This window comes from Spodoptera frugiperda, chromosome 15, assembly GCF_023101765.2.
Source record: "Spodoptera frugiperda isolate SF20-4 chromosome 15, AGI-APGP_CSIRO_Sfru_2.0, whole genome shotgun sequence".
NCBI classification, from domain to species: domain Eukaryota; kingdom Metazoa; phylum Arthropoda; class Insecta; order Lepidoptera; family Noctuidae; genus Spodoptera; species Spodoptera frugiperda.
The window spans coordinates 10,146,271-10,165,910 of NC_064226.1; the positions used below are offsets into that span (position 1 = coordinate 10,146,271).

The window sequence follows — 19,640 nt, forward strand, 5'->3', positions numbered from 1 at the left end:
CGTCTCTTGCTCAGAGATTATTCATCTGTTTCAATGACCTGTTACTTAGATATAGTTTTTTTCTCAATCTAGAATCGTCTAGATGCTCTTAGTATTTTTGTGGTTAAATTTTCTATTCACAAAAATGTGTTAATGAAAATGAAAATGTATAACTAATTCTTTACACTGAAAAACATTTACAAACGTATTGCCAAAAATAATGTTTTGGTTAACAGGTAAAATGGAAATTCTTGAAGAAATATCTTTATCAACTTTGGTGTACTCATCTCTTCCGCTCTGCAGATATACGTCTGTGAAGACGGTTAAGGTCCATATTTATAAAACAAATTCAATTTATTCAGACTAATCTAAATTCAAATTCTTTCGCTAACTGATTTTCCCTGTCTTTAAAAGTTTGAAAAAGTAACTGACGCTTGTACTTAGTTCCTTTAATATTATTATTTATTAACATATTATAATAATTATCCTATTCTATCTTTATATAAAGATTCGATTGTAGTACAGATTATATCGGACAGCAGGAAAATGTTCGCGTAGGATTACTATCAGGAAAAAACAACAATTAGCACAATAATAAGAATCCTATAATCTCCCTGAATTAGAAGAACTCCGAATGTATCCCTGAAAGTAATTGCTGTAGGCAGATAATAAATGTCGTGTTTACTCGGAATTGCCATTTCCAATAATGCTTGGCTAGATGCTTACTTACCTGCTACATAAATCTCTATGTGCTGTACTTGATTATTATTAGGTCGGTACACGGACTATCCGCAGTTAATGTTTAGAAGAAATATAGGTATTTTATGTGCAATATATTAGACAAATACCTGCAGATATGTAATGAACTAAATTATACCTGTTTTATTTTTGTTAACGGGGGAAAACCATCAATGATTTGGGCGAGGCGAGGAGTGGTTTTTAGTGAATAACTCCTGCTTTTCGACCTAGAGTTCGCAGCGAATTATACTTATGAATGATATTTAATATATATTTAACAACCAAAACCGAAGATTAGAATACATAAATCATAATTTGTGCACAATATTCAGCACAGAGGTCAGTAACCCATGAAGGTGATTTGTCATCTGCAAAAATACGGTTTTAATCCCAATCATAAATATTGGTGAATATTCACAAGTTTTCAGTAGGTACGGACGCATTTGTAATACCAATATTGAGTTTGTTTAGGGCCGGCCTTCGAACACAATAACAAATATTGACTCGTCTGATATAAACAGGTCACTCCAATATACCTACGCAATAATTCAATTACTTTCGGACGTGTAATTTAATATGTAACAACTTCGTACAAAGTGCCTATATAAACGTCAAGAGTAACAAATTAGGGTGTTTTTACAAAACAAATGTTAAGCTATTAATAATAAAGTTGTAATTTCTCTATCAGCCTGTAAAATTCTTGCAAGTGTGACGCATACAAAAAAGCTCTAGTTACCGCTAGACGACATTCTTTTAGATGATTACTCGCAACAAGTCGGATGGTACAAAATCGATCAAGGTGATGACAACACATAAGATTTATATAGTTACGACTTGATGTCCATAAAAGTGGAATGATACGATGTGGACGGTGCGGAATGCCGCGAGCGATCTGGAATCAACTCGTCATTACGCCAATAGTGTTATCTTAAGCCGCCGAAGAACGATCCGCGATGGTTCGCTCTGCATTCCTCACTTTATGGCCACGTTCCTATCCCATTACAGCCAGACACGTAAAGAATGCGTGTAACACACAATAACACATGACAATGTTGTATTTGCGAACCTAAATAAGACTAAGACTAATCATCAGCAAATAATTCTCCTTGATCAAATCATATAATGATCAATATGAATCATTGAAGCAATATTAAAGCTCGTAACTGACAACTGACTAATGGGAAATGACAGTAATTTCATTGATGGTACCTATTTTTTTCAGTTCCAAACTTATTTCCAAAGTAACTCCGAGAAATTGACCATTTCAGCTTGTTTATTTTCCTTTCGTATACAACATAAATTCAAACCGATAAAAGGGTCATAAAGTTGTAACAAGGATCTGAAAAGGAAAGGTAAACTTCCCAACTATTCGTACCTACATAAATTATTCACGTACACTAACGTACACAGACATTTTGGAAACTAGAATAAATAACAAGTAATTCCTGGATTCCTATTATTGTTTTCTATACTTCAAACTCCGGTATCAATGTCGGTGAGATATAAAACTTACCAACAATATTCCCCTGGGTATCCCCGGTGGACTGCAGTAATATTTAACATGGGAGCAACATTATTTATATTATTTATACGAGGAAGAAAACAACACCTACTAACTATTCTATTTAATTTTTCTTTTGGACTTTTCTCAACTGTGTATATACATATTTCCGTTGAATCCTTGCTTTGAGATGCTCAGTAGAGTGTGCTTATGAGGAGTGACTGTAATCTTCCCTCCACAGTCTTCTACATTACAGTTCCATATTTGATTAATAGAAATTATTACGTTGAAAGATGAAATCATTTTAATCACATCACCATAAAGAAAGCTTATCTCCATTGCGCAGTTTTAGTTATTGCTTCTGCAAGACAGCACGAAGCGAAATTGCTTTTGACAACAATAACTAATGGCACTTTCATTATTTGACAATGGCCTGTGTCCGGGCGCCAACGTTTCTAAGAAGTCTGCCATTTTGCAGTGTGGGCTAATGAGCGGGGCTTTCAAAACCATACACAGGTAATAAGGAGACAGTGATACACTAACAAGTATAGAGAAAGAAACTAAGTTGCTTTAGATTAGTTCTTAGAGAGCATATACGTATAGTTAATAGTTACAAGTGTGGATGTTGAAAATTAACTTACCCTGTGTCCAATTTCTCAAAAGGGTAAAATACATAGATTAATTTACATCTGATAAACATTTCAATTACATCGAGCGCATTTACCAATCGGTTTACCAATCCAAATTGGAAATGTCTCACCCTATATGATTGATAATTGTACTTACATATACTTCAATTCCAGATCACCCATTTCTTATTCGTTTACGAATATAATAACGCAAGTAATAACGCAAGCAATTTCCTCTCCTCCATTATTAATAGGAATGAAGAGCTTATGTGTGCCTAACTCACAACACAATTAGAATATTTCGGCATGCGGTATTCACGCAAGGAATCCGCCGAGGCTCACATAGTCACATCTACTTCACCTTGATACAGTTCAAAGCCCGTCAGTTATGTTCATGAATTTTTTCGTAAGTTATTAGTAACGTTTATGTTCGCATGTCAAGGTTTTTTGTCAAATTTTATTGGCTCCCAACTGGCTTCTTAAAGAGCCGTACTAATTGCTCACCGCTCTACTCATTGAGATAACCGAACACTGATTCAGTCGCTTCCCACAGAGTCATGATCTGTTTTTTTCTATGTAACTACGATTTAATTATAATATCGTATATATTCAATAATGTTTTCATCTTTCCCGCTGTTTTTTCTCGATCTATTATTTGATTGCTTTAGTTCTACCTCTGTATTATAATACATTGGTACCGATCAACCTAACTTTTTGTTTATCTCTTAACCGATTTGAAAGACCTTTTGGTATTATTTTTACAGCTCATGTTTTTATCAGCTTAAAAAAATAAGTACTTAACACTTAAAAGAAAATCTTAAAAGCTTTTCTTTTACCGTAAAACCTACCTACGCTAAACGGCAACAAAGATAAAAAGAATCTTAACATCGAGTTATTTGCGTGCCATCTAAATAATTTTAGTAACACATTTATTAGTCAGAATCTATTTCTGAAATAAAAAGATCTGACTTAATAAGCCCATTATGATACAAGTTTGCAAACACGAAGGTTTTCATACAAAAAATCTTCCTGTATTCAATACAATAAGCAGTTATAAATAATAGGGGGTTATTACGTGTAATCTGCGGAGGAAGGTTGACAATGACTTCGTGTCAGGACTCTTCAAGCTTGAAGACATTAAAATAAGGAAAATTAGATAAATTAAAAACATCAACTAGGACAATCTAACGTGACTAGTCGTGTCAGCGATTAAAGTCATTACTGCGACCATAGACTACGTGTCGTGACTCCTACCTCTTTGCGTTGAGACTCTTCCGACGTTTCGCTTCGCTAACATTTTTTATTGTATGTTCTCAATTTACATCAAGCTATAGAAATATACAACTTATAAGTTAAAATATCTTGTAAATCTGCATTGTATGTATTCATATAAACACGTATTTCCTCGTTCTTTTAGGTAGAATTATCATGAAATTATTCATTAAGTAATTCATAATAGCATACTATACCATAATAATGAGCAGTAATTACGTATTAATTAAGTATCCGTCAGTTACGTCTTGTTAATGAAAATACTTATTTGTTGAAGCTGAACATCAAAATCCGTCGATGTAGGTCCGGTACTGCCGTGACGCACAATTTGTTCCCGCGTTTATGCTATTATTGCTCCATGACCTACAGCGCGTACTACTGAGCCTTGCACACCAATTATTACAAGCAAACATAACAAACATATTAATTGACGATACGTTCAAGAATAAGTTCGTGTCCGTCACGCTTTTCCGAGGTAGGCAAGCAAAATTATATAGTGTGTGATGATCAAAACATTTACCCAGCATTTATAAATTATATGTAAAACTATCGGGACCTTCATTAACAAAAAATACATAAAAATATCTAAGCATGTACTTATCTGCATTTAATAACATTTATAATTTTATTAAATCACTACTAAAGTAGAGTAATTTTGTACATCAATCCACGATAACTAGGCCGACCCTCCATTTACGCAAAATAAATATTTCAGTATCTACCTAACAAAGAAATGGACTGGGAAAAAAGTTTAAACATTTGATCGAAATTAGTGCTTGAAATGAGACGGACAATAAGTGGGGGCTTTATGTTAATTAAAGTGAGGTTTTGTTTACGTTTGTGGAGGGAAGAGGGGATCATTGTACAATGAACTACAAATACAGGCCAATTAGCGAGTGCAGGGGCAGGTATGTAGAACTGGGATGAGGCCGAGTGCCACAAGGCCGACCACTGCGATACCTGTTATGTACAAGGGTACAGGGTTATGCGCATCTTCATACACATACGTTAATTATTATCCGATCTCTTGTAACTTGTAATAAGACGACGAGAAACGAGATCGATGTTTTATGGATTATTCGTGGTACGATATATTTTTCGAATCTATTTAAAGACTGTCGAGTTGTCAGTTCTGCTGAGCAGAGGACTTATTTCAATTCCTGAGAAATTATTATTGGGCTTTCTTATTTTACATTCTTAGTACCGAGTTTGTAATCCTTCTTCGAATTATTCATAGCAATAAATATTGAGAATCATGACTGATTAAAAATTATATCCCTGTGAATATTACAGACGTGATATAATATTTTAAAATGACTTCGAGTCAAAAATTAAATTTTATGTAAACATTTAATTAATTCGCGTTAAAATTAAGTAGCTTTGAACTTGTGAGTGGAATGTCGAGCTCAAACAAACCTTTCATCTTTGAATTTATACAATATACAATTTTGTAAAATTAAGGTACCTATACATCGATGCTATGGATGTTGACCAACGAACACCAATAAAGGCTTTGTGGTTTCGCAATTAATCCTGAGAGTCACACACATCGGTAGGGCAAGCAATGTGTGATGAGTTTCATAAGCCGATTGATGAATTAAAGGTCTGAAACAAAGCGACAATGTGTTGATATGATTATAATCCCATCGAATGTTATCTTACGTTTGTGTTTTTGTGAGATAATTCATAAATACATAATAATATTATGACGTAAAGGCATATTATTTGTGATGATTACATGGTTGGTATCATGGAATAGAAGTTGGCGTAGTGACTGGGAGATCGGCGACAACATAACGATCCACGTATCATTGGAAAATAGTGTGTGTGATCGATAAAACGTCTACTCAAAGAATTTATGACAGCAAACTGGGCATTTAAGACTTTAAAAAAAGAGAGATTATCCCGCACTCACTTATATTCGTAGGGATTATGGAATATCAAGGTCAGCTCTCCTTGTACCCTTTTCAAATAGAGTGGGATCACGAGTGAAAAAGTAAATTGGGGTACATTTAAATATTTCACACGGAGTACACTGTCATCTGCCATTCACAAACACATAATGTTATGTAAAACATGTTGGGTACGACCCTGGTACTTCTATTTACCCACAGTGATCAGTATGAGGAAAGTATATAAGTATTATATCGCTTTTTACTTGACCTACGAATACAATGGTAGAATCCCAATGATTCGTATTACCGGTAGATCTATAAAGAAATCGTTTATTAACCGTTTCCTTCTTATTGCTAATCCTTGTGTAGACACCTATTTCACGATCAGCTTCCTAGTTCCTACTTTGTTAGTTTTATTTGGAAAACCATAAAACATAATAATGTTATAAAATATTATTTTTACACAGATGATACGATGGTATCGCTGATCGCGGAATACCAGCAGAATCATGGGCTATCATAGACAATTAATTTTAATTGATGTTGTTTATATACGAATTAAAACATCCATACTAGATGTATCGTAACGTATATTGCTCAAAATTGCCCAATTTGATATTGGTTTTTTACTTGATATTTCAATACAACCTTATTATTGATACATCCCGGTCTCTTACCCATAGCCTCGAGTAATTTTCTGCTAAAAATAGAGACATTAGAATTTCTAATTCTATGTTGAAATAAATAAGGCACATTTTCCTTGTCGTATTACGCTGTGGTGAAAATGTGGACAAGGCTCTATTGTACCTACATTCATTCAACATTTACATCAGGGGTTAGAGAGCGGAGATTTTGAACCTTATTGACAAGTCTAAGAGTACATCTGTTTGCTACGGTTGCGGTTACATCCCCTCGATATGTAGGTCTGTTGTTAGGTGTAGGTAGGTGTGTACGGAACTGCCGAAAGAGCACGATTGCACCGGGGGATGAAAACGATCGATAAATTGTCGAGCGTTCTGAGAACTTGTACGGAATAGAAGACTACTACACAAATGTTATAAATACATACCTAGAGACATTTTATTATTATTCCCAAGCAAATGAAAATGTTCAAGTATTCATTGGAATATTAAGTTTCAAGTTTCATATTTAATTAGTCCATCGCTATAATTTATCTAGAGGTGTAATGAATGGTTAAGAACCTTTTCCCCGCGGGCAATATTAATTAAGCATTAAAATCTCCTTTGAAGCGTAGCTCTATTATTTTTACACTTCTATTCTGAACCTATACAAACATACATACAATTATATAATTACATTCGTATTTAAATGTGATTAAATAATAAGGTGTTAAGTATAAAACATATTATCTTTCATCGTATATTGAGATAACATAGGCGACAGTATGACACAGTATAAATTGGATAATAGCCAAGTTGATGTAGAACTCGTACAAGACAAAGTTCTTTACCTTCCATATCCATTTCGTTATTTATAGTTTTCAAGAAAATCTTTTAAAAACAATGAAAATATCGTATCTTATTACCTTGTACCAAGTTCTGAATGATTCTGTCGGTGCATCATTGTCATTAGAGCCGCATTAGGAGATTGAGACCACGGTCAGCGTGTCATCATGGCGTGCATTCAATGCACAATAGTTTGCACTCATTTGCATTTGTTAGAGTTTATTACCACGGGCTTTGTTGTACACCATTCATCATTTTAAATTGTAGGCGTGTGATATAATTGAAGAACATTGATTAAATAAAATTTTATATAAAGTATGTGAAATATATGTACACCTACGCAGGTTAAATAAGCCCTTCAATTCATTACTAATGTTAATTTTGTTGGTTACCTAAATACTAAATATATGTTGTGTTTTATAAAAAGCACTAAATCGTTGTACCTACATCGAAACAAAAGTAGAGGAGATTTTGCAATTTATTAGGTACCAATGCATTTCTGATACGGATCCTCTATTTTGGCAAACTTTCACCGAGGTCCCATGGTGTAATGGTTAGCACTCTGGACTCTGAATCCAGCGATCCGAGTTCAAATCTCGGTGGGACCTAAATTTCTTTTACCGATTCTACAATTTTTGATGATGTTTCAATAATTTTGAAAAGATTTTTCAATCTATTTGTAATTCGAAGATTTATTGCAACAATCGTTAAAATAATTTCAAAGTTGTTTTGTTTATTAAAATTCTACAGCAGTAGTTATGGGTATCAATAAAGAAAGTAACAAAAAAAAAACAATGAAAACCGACAGACAATTTCTCGGACGCAGCATACTGCAAAAAACGTCAAACGAAATTGCTTTCCACTTAAAATAACTAACTGTAAGTTAATCAATGTACCAAAAAGTATATTTAATTACTGACGAGTAGTTTACTGAGCGACGTAATAATGCTGTTTGGTGAGGTTCAAAGATCTCATTACCTTCGTTTAAGACGAACCATAATTTGCAATATGGCGGATGTCGCGGCTTTATTTACGAGTAAATCTCTACAGTCAAAATCCTGACTTTCAAATAAAATATTTTCAGCAGCATAGTTGTTTAAAAGGAAAATTTTAGTCATTTAGGAATCCATTCTCTTGAATTTCCAAGAATTTAACTAAGTTATAAGTTTTTTCTTTCACTAAAAGTATGTAAAACAACCTCCACAAAATCCTTTTCGTCGAAAACTCTCATCATTCTTAAGTTTTTTTTAATATGTCAAACGTTTTATAATCACCGTGCCTTCCACTGTATGTATAATTATCAGATTCAAAGACCGACAACATTTTTGGCTCATTGTAATTCTTGTCCGGCTCTTGAAAATTATGAGGTACCTACATGCTACATACCCCGACTGTAATAATGATTATTTATGATATATACTAAGAACATTATTCGTACGATAGCCACATTCTTCAGCAGCCCATACTGAAATGCAAAGGACGCGACGTACTAAATAACTAGACGTAAATTTCGTGACCCCTGCGTCGCGGTCCCATGGTGTAATGGTTAGCACTTTGGACTTTGAATCCAACGATCCGAGTTCAAATCTCGGTGGGACCTTCGGTGTGCCAACTTTTTGAATTGTGCGACAACTTTTTGTATAAATTGCACCGATGGTAGTGCACATTAAACAGTGTATTAAAGTTAATTCGGGTGTTCGAAAATTTGTTTCGTCCAACAAAACAGCATTCCCAAGCGTTTGGACGTGGTTTTGTAGATGGATGATTAACGGCGCGAAGTGACAGGTGAAGCAAGAGGCGGGGTGCAGATGGATGGCCCACCGCAGGCGGTTCCCATGCACTGGCCACGTTCCCATCGTTCATCAGCACTGTAATGATTGCGAATTCGGAACGACAAAAATTGCTTCCCTCAAAATTTTACCGAACACTGCCCATATACAAAAGGCTTTTGTATCACACATACCTGTACAAATTACATTTCATTGAATGTTAAAGCCTTAAGGATAATAAATCATCAATTTATGAAATACGTTGAAGTGTATCAAGTCTTTGTTTCTCCATAACGACATAAGTAATTGAGTAGATCAGTTTTTTATTGAACTAGCATAAATGATTACGAACCTTGAGGGTCTCGACAAGAAATGAGCTGTCAACGTTAAAAAATGTATCACGCCTTGGTATAAAAACAGTTCGGGAGGTCGGATGGCCCCCGCCTATACACTTACAGTCATGATTACCATAAGTGATAACTACGCTTGGTGTGATTATATTACGCACATTGTTACAAGTATTATGCAGGTTTTTCTTCAAACCAGCTTGTTATCTACGGAAGGAATGAAAATATCATGGAGGCTTCGAAGAGACCGATCAACATCACATTTGTTCCTTTTACGATGCTAACCCCAACATAATTGAGAGTTACTACGTACTTACAAATATCGCCGCCCCACAACATTTTTATAGGGTAATTTTTGCTCCATATTTCGGTTTATGTTGAAAATAATAATTAGAAATTTACGATTAACGAAGTTACACAAATTGTTTTGATTAGTCTATAAGTAACGTTTTTATTTAAAACACTAAGCATTCACAGCGGTTCCAAATACTTATTTTATTTGGGTGTTATCTTAGATACCAACATAATATGTTGTAAGGAAAAGATTTGTATCTCTATTTACTACCATATATTGTCAAACTACACACGTTTTGTGAATAAAGCGCTTATGTATCGGGAAAAGTTCTATTTTCGTGCTTAGCAACGGTTACATAAATAGCTGACAGTGGAGATTTTTCTTAAATGTAGTATTCGTGCGAACACAACAGGATAAAATATCATTCAATATTTACAGAAACTAACACCTTTGAATATAATATCGGCTAAGTGTCAGTATGTATTATTGATTTTGGTTACAAATCCCTTATTTAATTTTACGAGTTGTTTTGGATGAGACCAATGTAATATGCTAATGTTATTTATTTGTCTGCAGAGCGAGTATCGATTTGCGGGTGGAGGCTATCCTCGGGCTGGTGTGGGCAGCAGCAGCAGCCGCAGCGGTGGGCTGTGCTCGGCTGCGCTGGTGGGAGGCGCCTTGCTGGCTGCCGTCGCTGTACTGGCAGTCGCAGCCCTCGCCTTCTACATGGGCGCCCTCAGGCCAGACAATGGGGAACGTACGTATTCTATATTTTTTTACCTGTGAAACGGATTGAACTCTCTAGAAAAATATATTTAATACGAATAAAATAAATAATGGTAGTTTACCTAATATCACCCGTAAACCAAATTCAAATATTGACGTATAATAATTCTGCTCAATGATACTATTCTTTTACATAAAAATCTTCTGTTATTTTAACTTCACATCCATCACTCAAGGAGATAATTGTACCTAAGATTTATTCGCGTCTCGAAAGACATTCTCGACCTATCTTGTCTTTTTATATGCTCTTCCATCTTCATTGATAACTGAGAGTTGCTACACATCAATAATATGAAAAAGTCAACAGTCTGCACTCATTTATGGTCGATAAACATTGGCCGCGTTTACGCCAAGTAGTGGTACAAGGAACATGTTCATTCGAGTGGAAATGAAAAATGGAAAAACTTACATGTAAATTGTGGGAGGCGTCCAAGGGAAGTGGGTTACTGTGTTCTTATTATTGTGTAGTATGCACAGGGTGTTATTTGCAGCACTACTCACTTTTATTTGACCTTTTAGGGAAAAATGCGTGGGAAACTCGCCAACTTTGTGTCAACTCTTTATTAAATGTATTTGGACTTACGAGTTGTTTAGAAATACCTATTTTTTAGTCTCATAGCGTATAATTTATTTTGCAGCAATTATATCATTCGAGGGCACGTTTCGCGTGACCAGAGGAGACGTCTACGGTGGTGTGCCAGGCAGTCCGTCGTACAGAGAGCGAGCGCGACGCTATAGCGTAGCACTCCGTCAAGTGTACGCTGCACCTTCGCCGCTACGACAAGCCTTTACGGGCGCTATAGTCACCGGATTCGGTGACCGAAGACTAGACGTACACTTCAGATTGTATCTGGATAGAAGAAAAATACCAAGGTAACTGGATAAAGTTTACTTTTGTAATTCATCCATTATTTTTTAAAAGCCCATACAATAAGCCTTTCTTTATATATTTTCAGTTCCGTCTCGAACATCGAGGAAACACTTAAGAACATTTTAATTCAAGATTTAAATTCTAAACATCCCGCTATTGGACAGACAATAAAAGTAGATACATCAAGTATAGTGATTAAAAGAGATCTGGAGCATACATATCATTCAGAATCATATGTGAAAGAAGCTATGAATGAGAGCATGGCTATGAGTAATCCAAAAGGTTCACCACCGCCAACTGGGATTGATAAAACCCTTCAGACGAGGGTTGGTGTCGTACGCAAGACTACAGTAAAACCGAACCAGAAGAAAGATCCTGATGAACCTGACATTGACACTGAAAATATTCCAGTAGTGCAAGGCTCGTTTCAAATCACTAAGACTGAGGCAGATATAACAGAAAATAAAAAGTTGAGTTCTAATCCAATGCGTCATGATGACAAAGGAAGTCATAAACCTGTAGCTGCTAAAACTACTACCACTACTAAAGCGCCTACGACTAGAACTACTACAAGGCCTACAACGACCAAGAGAGTTCCTACTAGTACACCAAAGAGCCGGCCATTCACGATAACATCTACTCTCAATGTTAAGACAAGGACAGAACCTACACCTAAAAAAGGCACTGAAAAGACAACACGAGCTCCTATTGCGTCCACTACAAGTTCTACTTTAAGTACAACTATAACTTCGACTACAATTCAACCTAGTTCCACCACCAGTAATGTATCTCAAATTCTACTCGATTTACTAACCAATGAAAACCATTATAAAGATTTGCCTAAAATAGATACATTATTTACTGTGCCGCACGTCATTGACAATGAGCCTTGGCGTCCCATAACGCAACCCTATTATGAAAGGACTAGCAAACCTTCGGTTCCCATAGAAATTACAAGTGATTTGAATGCTGAAGACAGAATGGGAGTCGCAGAAGTTGTAGACGATGTTTCAATATTAGAAAGTATGTTGACTCCGATACCACCAGTAAAACACAGAGACAAAACAACATTAAGGCCTTTTGGTTTACACAATATAGATCCAGATTTAGCCGCTGAAGTTTATGTTCCTAGCCCAGTATATACAAGCTTTACACTACCTACTTACGCACCGCCCCTAAAGAATATGGAAACATTGGGATCTAATTATCCAAAACCTCACCCGATTCCAGTGGATAAAATTAGTGGAGTGGTTGAAGCTGTGGACGACATTGATTTTAGTGATGAAGACGATGGGAAGCCTGTTGAACGTCCACCCAAAGATAAACAAACAAGTGTTATTATAAATGTTCTTCAAGCCGATAACACAGATAATGACACTGAACAATTTTCAATTGATGGCGCCTCAATACTAAAGAAGCATAATACAACAACGTCTACGAGTAGCACAACAACATCTACGACAACTAGTACTAGCACTGCTAGTACTACTACTACCACTAGCTCTCCGAGCAAACCGACGACCACCACTATGAGTACAACAAGTGATAACACTCCAACAACGACCGGTGCTAAAGCATCAACGAGCAGCACCTTATCTACAACACCAGAGCTAGAAATTGTAAATACAACTTATCAATCACCAGAACAGGCACAGAATAATACCACGAAAGAAAACTCAACAAGACGACCAAATAATAAAGTATCTATCATACCCAGCACAGGTGCCCCACATCTTACTTGGGAATTAGTGAACACTTCCACCAATGACAATGACAGCTTCAGCAAAAATTCTCCGGAAAAATATTATAACGATACTTTACAGGCAATTATAACAAAGAACGATGATGTTTTTCCTAATACAACCCCGAAGTTTCCGGGAAAAGTATCATTATTTCGTAACTTAACAGACATTATTAAAAAATATTCCCAAAGTGCACCACCAGCGTCCGAACCTGAAGACAGTATTAATGACATGGAAGTTGAAGAACGACATAATCTTAATAAAGGATCAGTAGAGGTAGTTCCAGACGATGAACTAGAAATAACGACAGCAGGAGTTATAACTCTGTTACCTGCAAAGTCGAATTTGGGGATGAATCGTCCACTAAGACCACGGCCTAAGATAAAAGTCGAATCTCAACCGATGAAGGAGAACTTACGCAGTTTTTTTCGTAACGACCCCGAAACACAAAAAATAATTGATAACCTTAGTACGGAAAATTATTACCAAAGTCATGAATTAAATCAAGACGCTACTGGGAGCGCGGCTGTTGTGCCAGACTCTCAACAACAAGAACAACAACATCCAACAGTTTCTGAAATCATACAAGCTGCTGCACCAGGTGTACTCCAATCAAATAGTAGATTTCCAAAATCGAGCGAACATTTAAATTTTTCAAATGAAAATAATGAAGCAATTGAAAATGTTGAAGCGTCAAATACCACTAACGTCCCCGATGGAACTTACAGAGTGTCTTACCATGTTACCGGTAGTGTGAGCAGTAAACGAGCAAATAAAACGCAGACTCTTCCTGCCTACGAACTGGCTTTAGAACCAGACGTTGTTTTAGAAATACCAATAAATCAAACAAATCCTCTGACGATTGACAAATTAAAGCAACTTGCGAGCCTCGCTACGATATCAGATTCTAATAATAGCACCTTGTTTCGAGCACCCGGCGGCGTGATATCAACAAAAGCAATCCCATCCAGTTACACATTGAACCAAGCGGGATTTAAAATTCTTACAAAAACATACAATAATAAGAACCAACCATCGAAGCAAGAAGGAAACAGTTTTGATATTCCAGAAAAGACCTACAATAAGCCGAAACCGAACAAAGAGAAGGACGTCAACAACTATATAAAAGAAATTATCAAAGAAGGTAAGTTGTAGATTAGTAAATAAAAACGTTAATATGTAGGTATGTTGTATCGTAATCAAAAAATCTCATATCAAATTTATTAATTTTCAGTGGAATGTAACAATGCTACATCGTTCCGATGCCCAAACGGTTTGTGTTTGCCGCTGACATCCCGCTGCAATCGTTTACTTGACTGTCCGGATGGTGAAGATGAACGTTCGTGCTCTTGTGCAGACTACTTGCGCGCAGATTTCTCACAATCCAAGATATGTGATGGCGTTGTAGACTGTTGGGACTATTCTGACGAGAATAAATGTGGTATGTAGCTATAGATCAAAGAAATATTAATAAATTATATTTATAAGACTACCAGTAACCAGTATGTACTCACTTTAGTAAGTAGGCTAAAAGTGCAAATGGGTACCTACTAAGTCCTCGGTGACTTGGAGTTGTAAAGTTAAAACTCTTGAATACTTAATTATATCAAACAAGTTATAATTAGGCACAAAGTTTTCATCCAGTAGTTGAAACTTAATGTAATATTTAATGAGAAGTTTAATTGTTATGTATAGACGGTAATTATGAACTTCTTTCTTGAAACTTTGCTTTCAGAGTGGTGTAAGGAAGGTCAGTACGTGTGTGCTAATGCGCGTCAGTGCTTGGACATAGGCAAGGTGTGTGATGGTACACCTGACTGTCCGCTCGGTGACGACGAGAAAAGCTGCGTGGCACTGGCAGAACAACTGGAGAATAATGAAGTGGTTCCATATAATGAAGAAGGTCATTAAACTTTTTTGTAAAAGTAGTCTTGATGTCTCGTATTAGTAAGAACTGTATTGATTGACATAATTCTAATTATTTCAGGTTACGTGATGGTTCGCAAGCGAGGTGTTTGGGGTCGGCTGTGTGTGGAAACCTTTGCAGACGTAGTGGAGCAGGCGCACAGCTCCTTGAAACTGCCAGATTTAGGCAGAGCAGTATGCAGAGCAATGACCTTCCAGTAATAAATTATCTGATATACTTAATTTTGACAAGAACTGAACAATGTCTAGCCTTAGGGAATACAAGTAGATTGGAAAAACTATCCGAATAAATGTGGGTCGTACGCGTGGTCGTAAAGAACTGTTCGACCCACACGCCTCGACGATTCTCAGTTGGGCGTCACAGTACAACTGGCAGTCGGTACAAAGGAATTTCTTTTTGTACCTACTCTTTGCTATTACATTTCTTTGTGTTAATATATTTTGTATCTACAATTTAACATAACCGTTAAATGTAGCTAAAAATATAGACAAATCCGTATTTAGGATTTAAAATTCTGTTATATAGGTAGCAATTGAGATTTTATTAACCAAACGAACACACTAGCAATATATTCACGAAACGCGTTATGTTCAGAGATGCTGGCTGGGCACGAGAAGCTCGAGAAGGTCGCAAGACCAGCACTGCGGGCTACTGGGAGGTGTGGCACAACGCGGCGGCGCGGGCGCATGACACTCGACTCTCCTTCCGACGTGCGACGTGCAACAAGAAGCGAGCTCTTAGAGTCCGCTGCACTGGACTCGACTGTGGAATACGACCCCACGCTGACGCTCAACAGCCCAGGTAATCATGATTAGGTTATGTTGATGTGCATTATTATAATAAAATCCTGGCTTAATTGATTTTGAAATATCTGTAAATTGGTAGAAAAATCAAATAAGCCTTTTAATAACTCTACACCGCCATTCCATCACAAAACGCCTGCTAGTACCTTAAGTACAGTAGGTTACCCTATCCAGGTTGAATAGTGGTAGTAGTGGGATGTGTGTGGGTAGGAATGATACTGACGCGCACGTGCGCCGCGGCAGGGTGGTGGGCGGCGACGGCGCGGCAGCCGGTGCGTGGCCCTGGCAGGCCGCGCTCTACCGCGACGGAGACTTCCAGTGCGGCGGGACGCTCGTGCACGCGCAGTGGCTACTGTCCGCCAGCCATTGCTTCTACCAGTAAGGAACATTTTTTTATCTTCTATCCATTTATACATGAAATATAACTTTACGATCTAATTTGAACTGATTATAATTGTATCAAACAGAGCCACAGAAGCGCACTGGGTTGCCCGACTAGGTGCATTGCGGAGGGGTGCGTGGCCGCGAGGACCATGGGAGCAAGTATCTCGTGTGCGTCAAGTAGTCCTGCACCCTAAATATGCTCCTCGTGGGTTCCGCAATGACATAGCCCTGTTACGAGTGGACCCTGTGTCGCTGCACGCTCGCCTGCGCCCCGCCTGCCTGCCTCCACCTCGGGCACAACCCCCAGCAGGACACCACTGCACTGTTGTCGGCTGGGGACAGCTATACGAACATGAACGTGTTTTCCGTAAGTTGTCTCACACTACGCTATGCTGTTATTTGTAATATCTTTCAGAAATTTTCACAAAGAAAGAGAATTAAAGTTCCTATTCCATTGTTTTTTCAAATAAATGATTGTATGTTTAGCGGATACATTACAAGAAGTGGAGCTGCCAGTGATATCGACAGCGGAGTGCCGTCGGCGCACGCGCCTACTGCCGCTGTACCGCGTCACCGACGACATGTTCTGTGCGGGCTACGAGCGTGGCGGTCGGGACGCTTGTCTTGGAGATTCTGGAGGACCACTTATGTGTCAGGTACCTATATTTTTCATTATAACCGACCTTAACGAGATATCTAAATAGTCCTACACTGAATTCAATTTTCGAAGGTTTTTCGAATACATAAGAATAATTCAGAAAATGAACCCAAATCGAAAAGAAACTTATCTTTTACCTTTGATTTTCAGGAATCCGACAAGTGGTACGTTTATGGAGTGACAAGTAACGGGTACGGCTGCGCTCGAGCCAACCGGCCCGGCGTGTACACCAAAGTGTCCCACTACATCGACTGGATAGACAGCGTGCTGGCGGCGCACACACTGCCTGCCAATGAAACCAGTGACTCCGGCGAGAACGAATCCAATGAAGACTTCTACGCTGACCTGGAGGTGGCGGAGAACAGACGAGCCAGTCGGAAGGACACGTGCAAGGGCTTCAGATGTCCACTCGGGGAATGCTTACCCGCCACCAGCGTGTGCAACGGGTTTCTCGAGTGTTCCGACGGCAGCGACGAGTGGCAGTGCAGTAGAGTCTCACCAAACAACTCCAGCATAGACCCCGACTAACAGCATTTATACAGGTTTAATTACTTTGTAAGCCAGTACTTAGACAGTAGGGTAAAACTTCGAAATTCGACTGATATTTTGTAAGATATCTCTAAGTTATGAAACCTCTGCGACGACAGAGAAAATATTTCAATAGCTGTAATAACTTTCCATTAAATTCACATAGCGCTAGACGATTGCTACGCCATAATTATTATGTAATGTTATTTGGGTTCGTTTGTAATATTGTAAATATAGATGTAATGTTTGTGCCCAAATTGTTCTGTTTACCACTGCACAATTATTGCTAAATTGAATTACTTATTTATTGAAAACATGGACTACCTTTTCCGTTCGAAAAAATAGTATTTTTTTAAATGGACGACGTGATCCATGACATGAATAAAATAAAAATGTAACTATACTTTCCTTTTGTTTTATTTAACTTGTTAGAATTATTACATATATACCGATTATGAAAATTGTAAAAAGCATTTTAGGGATTTAATTAAAACACAATTTTCTTAAAAATAATTTTAATCTCTCGACAAATAAATTAACAAAATGCAAACTTTCAATACAGTTATTATATTATTCAAAATAAGGATGATATAATAAATAATAATCAAATCTTACACAGTAACGATGTCGACAAATTATTAATTATTTTAATATAAAATTCGCTGATTTAATATGAAATATTGAATTAAAAATAATAATTACAATCACAAAATAATATAGCATGTCCTAAATTAAAATACAATCTGGGTGAGTTCTCCCATAGACAGACATCGACATAAAACAATGCAATGATCACAAGGAAGTAATACAAGTAAGAAAATTAGACCTCACGCGTGTCAAGCTTTGGGGTTTAATCATCGTACATATTAATAGAAACAGCGAAAGTCGAGAATGCAAACCTTTCTTACTTGAGATGCTCGAGACAGTCACACACCTTACAGCTAACTTAACTAACTCCCGTACCGAGCGGTACTCCGCATGTTACCTTCTTGTCAAATCTCAAACGTTAGTGTAAGGAACATCATACATTACACACAAAGGCCAGTAAATACTTGAGTTATAGTTATCTCTACGTCGTATTAGATTTAAATATTTAAATACTACAATCGAGCGCAATGAGCAAGAAATGAAGACAGTTCTTAAATAAGATGATCGATACAAGACTAAATAGACGCACGCGAGACTCGAAAACCTTCCTCGGACGACTGAGGATACAAAAGATAGTTTGTGCTGCGAGTGGATGCTTCGAGGCGAACCATGGTACGTGAACTAATGTTGAACTAGATCGTGCAAGTATTATGATAATTATATAAAGATTCGCCTCGTCTCGGATGATACTGAGAGCTGGTAGTGAACGAGGTTCGGTTCTCGAGTGAGTGAGTGCGTGGCGTTTAGCCCGTGCTCTCGACGGGCGTGGTGGTGATACCGCTTTTTGTGCTGTTCAGCACTGTCTTGAACTGCTCCGGGACCGGGTGCTCGGACTGATCAGAAATAATTAATATTAGTGACAATTATCAGAAAACATCACATCGTAAAGGAGGAATATAAGGCGTTTATTATTAGACACAACTTGCACAAATGTGTGTACCTATGCACAAGATAGAAAGTAAATACTACATTATTTTTATAAAATCTGTGTCACTTATAGAAAACTAAAAGAACACACGTATTTATTAATAAATATAGAAGCTTCACTGTCGTAAATAAGTCAAAACCATTTACCATAATGACTTTAAATATTGCGGCCGGTCACGCAACTGTCGTAAGCCGTACATTGTAAGAAACTTTTCTATGTCCAGTTAAGCATCCATTTATAAGCAAGAATAAGTAAGTGGGAAGGACGGTAGCGAGTAGCTACTTTAACTTTACTTACATAGTCACCGTTTCCTTTGGGCACGAGCACGTTCATTTCCGAAGACTTGGAGCTGACAATCTCGACATCCAACGATTCCGGAGACAGATAGATTTGGCAGCCATCCGTTTTGTCGATCGATACTGTCGGCACCTTGCCCAGCACCTGAGGATGCACAGTTTAAAAATACAGCACATC

The 19,640-nt window shown here is 37.3% G+C and overlaps 2 protein-coding genes and 2 non-coding genes across 9 annotated transcripts in view; 3 read left to right on the forward strand and 1 right to left on the reverse strand.

Annotated features, from left to right (window-relative positions):
• LOC118272937 (uncharacterized) overlaps window positions 1-17,993 on the forward strand; it is a 47,160-nt gene extending 29,167 nt beyond the window's left edge. Inside the window, exons 3-13 of one of the 3 annotated variants that reach the window (XM_050698656.1) lie at window positions 10,468-10,648; window positions 11,316-11,550; window positions 11,634-14,434; window positions 14,525-14,731; window positions 15,026-15,193; window positions 15,278-15,413; window positions 15,812-16,018; window positions 16,213-16,398; window positions 16,488-16,771; window positions 16,891-17,060; window positions 17,213-17,993. In XM_050698656.1, coding sequence (XP_050554613.1) covers window positions 10,468-10,648; window positions 11,316-11,550; window positions 11,634-14,434; window positions 14,525-14,731; window positions 15,026-15,193; window positions 15,278-15,413; window positions 15,812-16,018; window positions 16,213-16,398; window positions 16,488-16,771; window positions 16,891-17,060; window positions 17,213-17,590 — 4,953 coding nt within the window. In that variant the 3' untranslated portion in view covers window positions 17,591-17,993. The remainder of the gene's footprint in view (window positions 1-10,467; window positions 10,649-11,315; window positions 11,551-11,633; window positions 14,435-14,524; window positions 14,732-15,025; window positions 15,194-15,277; window positions 15,414-15,811; window positions 16,019-16,212; window positions 16,399-16,487; window positions 16,772-16,890; window positions 17,061-17,212) is intronic. The other 2 variants (XM_035589681.2, XM_035589690.2) reach the window with 2 other exon arrangements.
• On the forward strand, window positions 8,017-8,088 carry Trnaq-cug (transfer RNA glutamine (anticodon CUG)). The gene has a single exon. It is a non-coding gene; the product is annotated as a tRNA-Gln (tRNA).
• Window positions 9,009-9,080, forward strand: Trnaq-uug (transfer RNA glutamine (anticodon UUG)). Its single transcript has one exon. It is a non-coding gene; the product is annotated as a tRNA-Gln (tRNA).
• Window positions 17,994-18,088: 95 nt separating the features above from the next.
• Window positions 18,089-19,640, reverse strand: part of LOC118271515 (adenylyl cyclase-associated protein 1) — a 33,236-nt gene continuing 31,684 nt past the window's right edge. For all 4 annotated transcript variants that reach the window (XM_050698658.1, XM_035587623.2, XM_050698659.1 and 1 more), the window contains exons 8-9: window positions 19,464-19,607; window positions 18,089-19,071 (exon numbers count right to left, since the gene is read on the reverse strand). In XM_050698658.1, coding sequence (XP_050554615.1) covers window positions 18,982-19,071; window positions 19,464-19,607 — 234 coding nt within the window. In that variant the 3' untranslated portion in view covers window positions 18,089-18,981. The remainder of the gene's footprint in view (window positions 19,072-19,463; window positions 19,608-19,640) is intronic.